This window comes from Mastigoproctus giganteus, chromosome 1 (genome assembly GCF_048544385.1).
Source record: "Mastigoproctus giganteus isolate SK-2022 chromosome 1, ASM4854438v1, whole genome shotgun sequence".
In the NCBI taxonomy this organism is placed as follows: domain Eukaryota; kingdom Metazoa; phylum Arthropoda; class Arachnida; order Uropygi; family Thelyphonidae; genus Mastigoproctus; species Mastigoproctus giganteus.
This window is the reverse complement of record NC_143575.1, coordinates 168,206,930-168,219,308: the sequence shown is the minus strand read 5'-3', so window position 1 is coordinate 168,219,308 and position 12,379 is coordinate 168,206,930. Positions and strand designations below refer to the sequence as shown.

The 12,379-nt window shown below is 33.8% G+C and overlaps 1 protein-coding gene across 1 annotated transcript in view; it reads left to right on the top strand.

The window, feature by feature from the left end:
- Mtap (Methylthioadenosine phosphorylase) overlaps nucleotides 1-12,379 on the top strand; it is an 84,304-nt gene that overhangs the window by 37,577 nt on the left and 34,348 nt on the right. The window contains exons 3-4 of the mRNA XM_090382965.1: nucleotides 2,900-2,958; nucleotides 11,140-11,307. Coding sequence (XP_090239091.1) covers nucleotides 2,900-2,958; nucleotides 11,140-11,307 — 227 coding nt within the window. The remainder of the gene's footprint in view (nucleotides 1-2,899; nucleotides 2,959-11,139; nucleotides 11,308-12,379) is intronic.

The following is a 12,379-nucleotide window of genomic DNA, read 5'->3' as shown; positions in this document are numbered from 1 at the left end:
CTTTTTTTATTTGGTCGTTTTTCAATTTTTTTTCTTTTTCTGTATTCATAACCAGAGTTGTTTCCTTCCATCAGACCTCTGAGAAATATTTTTGAAGAAAAGTTTTTTTTTAAATTTAAAATTCATATTTGTTAATATAAAATACGACAAAACACATTCTTCGATACATTGAACTTTGTCTCCTTAGTCTTTGCTATCTCTTTTAGTGTTTACTGAACATTGGTCTTTATTCTTAGTCTTTTCTTAGTCTCTGCTACACCTTAGTCATTGCCACCCTGGTACGGTACACTACTTGCACCACCAGGTTGGCACGGCTCTGATTACAGTACCGTCTGTATTACTGAAGTGGTTGTATATTTCCATCAAGAGGTGAATCATAAATGGTTTTCTGCAACCAGTTGGGCTGGTCAAGAATATTTGAATCAGTTTGTGATTGGGAGATAAGACTCCAGATTACATGCACGAGTAGAATCTTTTGCTTGTCATTGGCCATTCTCATTAAGTTGCAGAAGTCCTCGTTGGTCATTAAGTTTTCATGTTTCTTTGCAGTTGCGCTGAGTAGATTAGTGTGGTAAGCTTTAGATCCTTATTCATCTCACTGTTTGGATGATTGTAAAAGTTTCGAAAGGGGTCTTCTCGTAGTCGCATTACAAGGCAGTGCAGGTCATTACTGCATGCTTCATCAGGGTCAACATCGTTGTTGTTTTGACACATCGCCTTACATATTTTAATTGTTTTGCAAATGTCCAAGTCAGATTCATACAATTTAAGATCTAGTATAAGCTCTTCATTGTCATCATAGATCTTGACATTTCATCTCTGACAGTATCTCTGTTTCCTCATTGCAAAATGGAATGTGCAGCATTACCATCTTGCGCTTGTGCTCATTGAGATCCAGAGCCAAGTCATAGTTTCGATAGCTTATTATATGTGGATACTTGCAGATCTCGTTGGTGCTGCATTTAAAAGTTCAGTGAAAAGAAACCAGAGATATTGTGTACTTCTTGAATTGAATCTTTTCTTCTTTCAAAGTAATTGTACCATATCTGAAATGCATCAGGTAAATTATCAGTTCTGTAGGAGGATGTAAAGAGGTAAATGGCTTCATGTTACAGCCAAAATACTTAGTTTAAAGTAAATAAAGGCATTAGAATGATATTTGAAAGATTTTATCAGTGGCTAGGCAAGGCAAATATAAGTTTACTTCAATGTATGTATTGCCAGCCTCAGAATATTAATATATACATACTAAAGGTTTTAATGGTTTTAATTAAATCATTTTACACCCAAGTGTGGATGTTATACAGATCTGATTTAACAGATTCTGTAACATTTTGTAGTTGCTTCTATAATGACAGAATGTTTTGCAATTATTTTAACAAGGTTAAAAACATGACAAGACAACTGAAACACTCAAATTAATGGAATAGTTTGCTTTAAAAATAAAATGTGGAGTGGTAAAATAATATTGTGAAATTAAAATACTATTATACCATGTTGGCACAATTATACAAAGTGCCAATTACCATCTGCATATGAGTAAAAATTATAAATTTTCAGAAATAAACAAATGTGGTATAATAGTGTTTTTTTTTTTTTTTTTTATTTTCACAAAAAAATCATTATTATAGACTGAACATTTTCTGGAAATGTATGTGAAGGAGGGTAGTTCCAGAGAGTAGTAGAAGGCACAAATGAGATGTTAGTTCTGAGTTTTGAGCTGGACAGTGAATGGATATTGACTGGTTGCAGCACATATTCAGATTCTATGGTTTAGAAGAGTAGTGGAATTATGGGTGTCAGTTGAGAAGGGGAAGGAGAGAAACTGGTTATGAAATTATTTTGATTAATTGTAATTAATAACTGTCATTATTAAATTTAATAATTTGAAAAAATTATTATTCTATTGATTACTAATTATTCATTTGGCTTATGGCAGTGAAATTATGCAGCAAAAATTTCTTATTAGAAATTTTTATTAATTCAGCTTTTTTCTTACATTTTTATGATATCAAAAAAGAATAATTACTAAGTTTAGTTAATTTTTGTGCCTTATGTCACATGAAAATTGTTATAGTTTTGTGTTCAGCACACCTTTTACTGGGGTTTGAACCAGTAAAAAGTCACTCCTATATAGAAAGGCTCACTATTGTTGTGCTATATACTGTTTGTGTGCTAGTTGTCTTGCCGCACCATAAGTTTCCCACATTTCCGTGTGTGTGTGTGTGTGTGTGTGTGTCATCGTTACAAGGTGGCTGTGCTCATACTTGTATTAGCTTCTCTGGCACGATGATGCCCACCCTCAATATCTTATAGGCCATGCTGTTGGCTCTCTCTCTCTCTGTGAACTGCGTGCGCGCGCGCGCACACACACACACACACACACACACACACACAGTCCCTCTGTATCTGGCTATCAGCTTTATATCGCCTGGTATGATCTGGCACTTCCTCTGGAGTGGCATTGAAATTGATATATTTATCATAAACTTGTGTGTATGTGTGGAAGAGTTAGGTTTTGGTCATATGGTCTGACTTACAATGCTCCATAATGCAAACTGTCAAAGATAAGGGTGTACTTAATAAACTGGCCACTCATTCTATATTTAATAAACTATTAATTATATGATTGTTTCCTGTGGCAAGTTTATTTAAAGATGTTGTACACCATAATAAACATTGAATTTATATTTAATGAATAAAGACTGAAGTATATAAATTACATATTAATCTTAGTGGTAAGAAATATCTCAATAGTAAATACTGAGAGGTAATACCATATGGGTATAATAATTATTATTAAATGGTTATTGCTATTCTTATTATGGTTTATATTAATGTTATTCTAATATCTTCTGTCATTGTTTAGATATTTATGTGTATTTTAATATTTTTATAGCCATCTGATGTTCTGATTGAAGGAAAAATCAAAAATATCAGCTGTGTCTTACTAGCTAGGTGAGCCCAAAGTGAGTTCTGTATAATATTTGTATTGACAAATTAAAAAAAAAATTTTTAATCTTGAAAGAGCTTTCAATAAGAGCCTGTAATTAGTCATAGAGGTACAGGGGTTTTTCACTGCACAAATATGCAAACTGACCATACTCTCGCTTCTACAGACTTGATAAATGCAGTTATGTTTGACCAATTTTTACCTTATATCTCAATATGCTTAATTGTTCAATATAGCCTATGCTTAATCATACACAGACACAGCTAAAATCAGTAGCCTTGCTTTATTGCCATGTCGTGACAGTAACCTATCTAGATCAAACTAAATTGACTTCAGTTAAGGTACTAGTATTTTTGTACTTAATGAAAAATCTTTAAGTGTATTAGAAGAATCAGTTTGCCCCCATCTGGAACAGTGTGAGAGGGGAGAAGTTACTGATAATATGCAGTGATCAGCTCAGTGCTTATTGTGACTGGGTGAAGCATTTTTCATTCTTCTAGACTGGACTAATTGTGTCTCGCAGCACGGTTCCCTCTAAGCTGTGTGCTTGCAGCCGCACACTGATTTCTATGAAGTTGCACAGGTGCTTTTACTTCCTGTGCACACAGCCAACATACTAGATGGCAACAGGAGTATTAGTTATAAAAATAATATAAATACCATATAATAGGGAAGGTCAGATTTTTACATTCCGGCCACTCAACCACACACATACACAGTATATGTGTGGGGGTAGAATGTATAAGGAATGTATTGTGATCGTGAAAATGTTCAAAGTGAAGTTTTTTACATATTAATTTTTATTAATTAATACATGAAAATATGTGGGTGGAATGTCGGTGGATTTACTGATCCAGATTTTTTTTATTCATTTGAATTTGTTGAATGTATAAATTCTGTTCTCATAAAAAATATCCTGAACGAAATAAGAGAATCTACTTTCCACACGTTCATTGTAGACGAAAGCACTGATGTTTCAGTACAAAAAGTATTATTTTTGTATTTTCAGTTTCGAGTGAAAAATGAAACGTATTACAAAACAGTATTTGGAGGTATTTTGAAGTTTACAAACTGTGACAGTATGTCCCTTTTAGAAATAATAAATTTTTTTTACGACGAATATAATCTTGATATTCAAAAGATCGTAATGTTCATGTCAGGTGGAGCAAGTGTTATACTTGGAAGGAAAATGGAGTAGCAAAATGGATAATTGTATCAAAAAGGAAATATTACATCTATCTGAACAACATTGTGTTGCACACCGAGAAGATTTAGGATTGAAAGACGCATGGAAAAATGTATCTATTATGCAAGATATAGAGACATTGCTTAGAACTGTTGTATACACAATGTTTAGCAAGTCTAGCATAAAAAAAGGAAAATTAGAAGAACTAGCCCAGGTTACAGAACACTATGTTGTATCTTTTAGACCATTAAATGAAGTCAGATGGTTATCCAGACATTTGCAGTTGATGCTTTAGTAAAAAATTATGAAATATTAATTGAATATTGCAGTGAGCAGGTGAACAAATGTAATGATCCTATTAGTAAATACTGTTTACAAATATTGACAAATTCACAATATCATGTGGCATTAATTGCACTCAATGATGTATTAGGAGAACTTGCATCGCTTTGCAAATATCTACAAAAAATTTGTTTAAACATTATTGATGCACATCAATATGTTAAAGCTAAAATAAATAGCCAATATCTTGTTAAAAATATTTTCTGGGGTGAAAATGTAAAGAAGTATTATCAAAATAACTTTCAGTGACACTTTAAATTTCGTACATTTTTGTAACATATCCATTCTCTATGATATGGGAACATTTCAAGCATCAACTGCAGACCAAGGATTTTGCACTAATGAATTCAATTAAAACCAAAAATCGAAAGAGAATACATGAAGATCATTTAAGTGACCTTATGAGAATCAAATTGCATTTAGCTAATGGTGCGACAATAAGTGTAGATGTCTACAAAGTATGGACTTCTACAAAGAACAGAAGAGAAATTCCAAGAAAAATAAATAACTGTAAAGTATAAATGTATTAACTTTTTTTCACTATACTGCAATATATGGTGTACCTTTGTAATTGGCTGTCAGAACGGGGGAAAGAAGTGATTGACAGGTTGTGACTCCGCCGGCTGACTGCATCCCCCCCTCTTTGTTTCAGGTGGACGTCACTGGAGCGCTGAATGCGAAATTCGTTGCATATTATATACTGTACTGTACTTTCATTTGAATGCTGGTTTCTGTTCTGTTCGGTGCTCTACTGTTCGTTTGCTGGTGTTAATTTACTTTCCACGTGGTCCTGAGTTCTTCTGTCATTATCCCATTCCATCCTGCAGGTAAACTGTTTCTTTGTTTTTTGCTGCCGTCACTTTTTCTTATTATTTTATTTTTTTTTATTTCTTAGGTTCTTTTTGTGTTTGTGTGTTTTTTTTTTTTTTTTTTTTGCCTTTGTTCAGTCCCAAGGGAGTGAGAATGTTGCATATTAACCTAGTATTGTGCGGGAAAAAAATTCTATTTTGCCCTTTTGTCGTTATTCAAAAAGCAATTTTATTTTTCGTTGCAAGTGTTAATTGAGCTTGATCATTGGACGAGAAACAGTTATAACAGGCATGTTTTTAATAGACTTTCATTTGTGTTTAGAAAAATGGTTATGTTTTTAGGTTAGGTTTTACCGCGACTTCGGGAGGAATTCAAGCGAAAACTGGTGGTTGGACGAAAAAAAAATTTCTTCATAGTGAATACTATACAAACCCAAACACTTCTATGAGGTGTTAGCATTTATAAAACCCACACAAAAAAAAAAAAATTGAAGTTTAAATATGAAAATTAAACCCAAGGATGCTAAAGATATCTGAACTTCATTCATAAGCAACTTAAAGCTGAATTAAAATTGAACTTAGAAAAAAAAAGTGTTGTGTTCGTCATTCAATTTGTAACTGAGATTCAGATTTGAGAGAGAGAAATAACAAACAAATGAAATAAAAGAATATAAATGATGATAATTTATTGAGGAAAAGAAGGTAATTGGAAGCAGAGAATCAAACACTTACCCGACATGCCCTTATGTGGCCCGAGCAGATGTGTCCAGTTGAAAGTAGATTTTTGTCCACATGTGGTATAAACACAGTGCGTCTTGATGTCTCATTTTGTTTTGAATAGAAATATTTGCTAACCTGTTATAACTGTATGGGATTCTTCTATAATCATGATTTGGCTACTGTACAGTAGATGGCCCTACTTTCAACAGTTGTTTAATATTGACGTGTACACTACTTTTTTGCACATGGATAGGTGATGTCTTTGAATAGCATTAGTTTAGAGATTTAATTTCACTTGGAGTGTTGTGCTACAATGCGCAAATGCATTCAAAATGCACCCCAGCAGTGTGCCGTAACACATACTAGCCATCATTCTATTCTTAAGCGGTCAACCAGTGAATGCTATAAATGTAAAGGCACGTGAAATTAATAGCTATATTGGCACACTGACTGATATTTTGCAGTAATACTTGGTGTTTGTCTGTTTATAGACTTGGCACACTTTTTTTTATTTTATTTTTTTCTGCTTGTGCTGACGTTAGTTTATATACACAAATAAACTTTTTATAAAATCAAAATTTGTTTTGATTTACAACTCAGTACAACTAAATATTCCCTTTTAGTAATGAATTCCGAACTTAATTTTCAACTGTCATGTACAATGGTCAAAATTAATGCCCCTTCTGATGTTCAAGCACTCTGGTGGGAGGGTGGGCGTGTGTGTGAGAGAGAAAGTTGATTTCAGTTGAACTGTAAACAAACATTTTATTAAGATGGAAGGGTGGGCGTGTGTGTGAGAGAGAAAGTTGATTTCAGTTGAACTGTAAACAAACATTTTATTAAGATGGGAGGTGGGCATGTGCACATAGTTATCTCATAAGCCAGCGTTTCTCAAAGTGTGAGATGTGACTCCCCCCCCCCCCACGGGTTGCAAACATCTTGGCGGAGGTTTGCAGCTAAATACGGCTGAATGTGTAATGTATAAAAAATCATCTTCGTTCATAGTAAAAAATCTCATGTTATTAACACTTGCTTCATTAACTAAATCACAAAACATAAGCCTCTTTTCCTGCTCATCTGCTTCTTATGCTACAATGTTTTGTTTTTCTTTTTATCATATTGTTGGTAGAAACATAGTTTTATCATAGTGTTGATTGTAAAATTTGATTTGGATCAAATTTTAAGCCAATGAATTATGAGTAGTTTATGCTTAAATCAAATGGTAGCCATCTTGTTTCAAAATTGTCGATAAAATTAACTGCTCCATCAGAATGCTCACGCACTCTGGTGTGTGTGTGTGTGTAATTTTGTTTCAGTTGAACTGTAAAAAACATTTTATTAAGGTGAGAACATGGATGCATGCACAAGGCAATCTCATAAGCCAGCATTTCTCAAACTGTGGGGGGGGGGGATTGTAGCTGGATATGGTTGATTGTATAATGTATAAAAAATCATCCTCATTCATAGTAAAAATAAGGGTTAAATCTTATTAACACTCGCTTCATTGACTAATCAAGATACAAGCGCATTTTCCTGTTTGTGCTACTTAATGCTTTATAGTTTGTGATGAAGCTTCAAGTTTCTGTTCATGTGCTACTTATGCTTTAAAAATAGACATAAAACCATTGTTTTTTATTTCCAATAAAATATTAGGTATCAGAGTTGTTATTGGGATATTTATTTATTGTCCAATTTTAACCTCAAGGTCAAGGTAATCATTAGTTTTAGTTGTGGAGGAAGGGGTGGGGGTGACATATTCATTTAGCATTGTAGGAGGTCACATTATCACAAAGTTTGAGAACCTATGTCAATAAGCCATATTTAGTGTTTAGAAAGTAGATAAAGAAAAAAGGTGACAAACATTTTCTTGAAGGAAAAAAAAAAAAAAAACCCTCAACTATCAAGTGCTTAATGAACTTAAAATAAGTCTCAATTCCTAGAGTAAATTCATAATTGTCTTGCCTGATGCCGGGGAGAGTGAAAACAAATAAATGAAAACACAGATGGTCCAGAATTAATTCTAACTCTGGCTTTTTTTTTTTTTTTTTTTAAATATACTACATAACACAGTGAACCCTAGTTACTATATAACTTGCTGTACTTGTGGCACCTCCATGGGCAGGAGCAGCAGTGTGTAGCACACGCTTCTTGATTAGACCGGGGTTCGAGCCCGTGCCCACCAAATACGGAGGATGCGGAAAGGTCAGGGAATGACCGCCACATATCCCAGGAGCAATATGGCCTTAGTTGCTAAAGCTCCTAAAGACCAAATAACAACAATAACAGTACTATACATTGTGTTTATCACAGTTTGTGTCAGTGATGTAGACACTTAAAGGTACAGCCAATATTTCATTTTATTTAAACAAGACGGGCACATCCTGTGATGATTGTTACTATTGAAGTGATTACAATTCATGTTAGACGAAAGACCTACTACACGGGTTGAGGGAAAATAGAAGTACGTTATGAAAATACTGTTTTCCTTCATATTTTTTAAATAATTGTAGTGGTTGTTAGTTATTTAGCAATGATGGAAAATGTTTTAGTTCTTCGATATCCGACGCCTCCGTAGCCAGGTGGGCGGGAGCAGTAGTGCATAGCACACGCTTCTTGATTAGACTGGGGTTCAAGCCCATGACCACAGCATATTCCCGGAGCAATATGGCCTTAGTTGCTAATGCTCCTAAAAACCAAATAACAGCTTCGATATCCATCCACTGTGTCAGTAGAAATGTGAAGCTTTATCAATTTTTATGGTACATTGTACGCTTAGTTGGGTGAAATGGTTTTTTTGTGGGAAGATAAGCTAGCGGTTTATAATATGTGACCATTCAATATATATGAACCATAGAAAAACATAAAAAATGAGTACAGAAATATGTTCTAGAAAGTCACTTTAATATACACAGGATTACATGCAAAATTTAATAATTGTATAGAAGTATGTGTTAACTAATTTGAACATGTTGTAATGAAGGTCATTCTGCCTGTGCCTGTGAAAGTACTTTGTGCAACTTTGAGTGCATATGAACACTTGCTGCTTTCATTTAATACCTTTCTGAGAATATAGGAATCCCTCCCAAGCATGGATTTGAGATAATGCAGTTTTATATTTGTATAAAAAATTTGTACAATTTTTTTTTTTTTTTTTTAAATACATTTTTCTGTCTGGTCTCCTTACACAGAAGAATCCAACAATTATTTCTCCCACCTCATGTAGATCACATGGGCAGGTCGAGGGGAAAATCCTAGATTTAAGTAGTCTAGCACCTTGGATGTATTTTTAGAGGCCCTTAAAATGAGATCTCTGGGAGGAGGAAGGTGCATGGACTAATACAAATTGTGTTGTTCTGGGGTCTCCCATGCACTATAACAGTCAGACAAATATAAACAAATATAAATACAATATAAACAAATCTCCAACCATAGGGTGGGGATTTGTTTATATTTCACCTCTCAGTGATGCACATATCATTACTATTCTCTCACTCACTCCAAAACCTAGGTTAGCTATATTATGCTTATCAAACCTTTGACCATTCTGTTCCTTGCAGTGGTGAAGTAGCAGTTACAGCAAGTAAGGACACATTTCCTAAATTTAATTCTGAATCTAACCTTCGAATATATTTAATTCACATCTAACCTTATTCCCAATCTGGGTCCACAAAGCTTTCAAGACCACATGAACTTTAGTGATGTCATGTTTTTTGTCTACTTAATCCATCCAATTGAAATTGGTGGATTTCAGGTGGAAATTGGGAAAACTTTTGCTTTAGCAAAAGTGTTTTCTTTAATTTTTTTTCATTAAAGTCCAGAAATCTCTGTTAGTATTCTTAATAATTATATGCACATGATGGAAAACCTAAATTTAAATTTTCCGGAATCTCTCACATCCAAACATAAAGTGCACCCTCTTTACGCTTTATGGTAGCACATCCAATTGTCATGCTCTCTGACTTTGCACCATGGAAGAATCTGACTAGCATTCATTTGTTGAAGTGTGTGAATTTTTTTAAATGATATTTCACTTGCTGTTAGTCAAAGATAAGAGAGGTAATATTGCAAACTTCCAAATAAGAGGTTAAAAATGTCTGAAGTCCTGCAGATATGTTTTATTTAAAAAAAATAATAATTTAAAATGTTTTTAATATTAAAAAAATTATTCAAGTTTATAAATTTTTACTCCATTAACTGACTGCATGTAAGGAATAGAAAAGCACTGGTACACCCAGTTATGGGTTAAGTGATGTATCATTAAATTTAGCTTTATGTAAGGAACTTAAAATTATGATTAACAATTTAATTCTATTCCCACTTATTTTCTACCTTTGCAGTTACTGATGAAGTGGTAGAAATGTACCATGAAGCATATAATTTTCAATTTGAAATACACATATGTTTAGATCACTTTTAGAATAGATAAAAGTGCTTTTAACATATGCTACCCTCAAAAAAAAAAGTATCTGGACGTTCCAGTTTCATATTGATATTACTGCCACCCACTTCAGTAGCATGTCATTCCTCCAATGGCATCTGTGATGTATTCCACCTTATGGGGTAGGCTTTTCACCAGTGAATAATAGTTTGCAATGGATAAAGTGTTTCACTCTGCAGGTCTCTGACCACTTAAGCCACTGACATGGGATGTGTTGATCCTCAACAGATGTTCCAGTTTATTGCATTGGTGTTTCAGAAAGGTTTGTAGCCTTTAGTTATTTCTTCTTGTGATTTCTGAATTATTTTTTAGTACTAGTCTAATAGTGGCATCATGATGCAAGAAAGCAAAGCTTACACTCATTTTATTTGCCAATTTTCTCCAATAATTTGGCGGCCCCTTTAAATTTATTCAAACTACCCACTTCCACAGCAGGAAGTTTTTGGAAGTTTTTATTCCAACAGTAAATTACTCTGACAGAATACACATTTCTGTATGTCTATCTGAGAAAGAGTAGATACCATCAACGTTTAGTTTAATTAACCATGTTAAAACCATATACACTTTTGTTAGGTTTCCATTTGGTTTTGGAAACCATTATATATTGTTCTAATTAAATTTACTTCATTTATGATTATAGTGAATTTGAATTTTATGATATTATCTGACAAAATGTATTTTATTATATTAGGCATGGCCGTAAGCATACTATCATGCCTTCAGATGTTAATTACAGAGCTAATATCTGGGCATTGAAGGAAGTAGGATGTACACATATTTTAGCAACAAATGCATGTGGCTCTCTGAAAGAAAAGATTTATCCTGGAGATATAGTATTTCCTGATCAGTTCATTGATAGGTAAGTTTGCTTAATGGAGAGTTCTTGAAGTAGGTATTTGTAATTTTTAAAGCAACAGGATTTGGATATTTTTGCTCTTGTAAGAAGGGTGTACTATTCAGAATGTTTTGAATATATAATGTGATATGTAATTTCTTTTCCTTCAAAATTAACATCATATCCTCTGTGTTTAAAACAGCTTTTGGAGAAGCTGCTTTACATTCCAAGAGTTTTTTTTTCCAGTGGGTTACAAAGTTTGAAGAGGACCATTTGTTTGTAAGATGATCCTCACTCTGTTTACTTTTCAACATCTAAAAGCAATGATTCAATTACTTGTGTTTATGATCAATGTTTAACCATCCATGAAGTTGCTAGTGAAATTGGTATTTTTTGTATGAAATGTCAGCCAATTTTAATGCAAGATTTAGGAATGTGACTTGTTTCAGCAAGTTTGTGCTTTGCATCCTCACTAATGATCACAGAGTGGCATGTTCTCTTTGTCAGCCTACTGAAGACTCACTTTGTTTCTTCCATCATTGCTGGTGATGAACCTTGAGCATAACACCCCAGGGGCTCACATCTGGTGAGTATGGGCTTGGCACACCCAGGGTCCTGAGATGGATATCATCATTCTTCTTTTTCTTGGTGATTCCCTTCTACTTCTCTCTCTCGGGATAATTCAGAAATATTTTTTTTTTATTATTATTATTTTTTTTTTTTGGCTGGTGCAGTATAAGCTTCAGGCTTCCTTGTACTGTATGGCTAATGATGATAATAATAATAATGTGGTTATAACCCAGAAACAAACTCACAGGCCTCTCAGTGGAAGACTCCATCTTCTCAGAGATCTCCAAAAAAGCAAGAAAATCTCAGTCAAATGTGAAGGTTGTATGTTTTTTTATTGTATTTTTTAATTCATGCAAATTGTTCATTATGAATTTATCCTGTATGGCCGAACAGTGAACCGGAAATATTACGCAAAAAAAATTCTGTGCTGACTGTTCCAAACTTAGAAAAAACAAAAGCCAGAAAAGCAGACTTCAGGGAATTGGTGCTTTCATTGTGACATCACCTTTGCACACTTGACACTCTC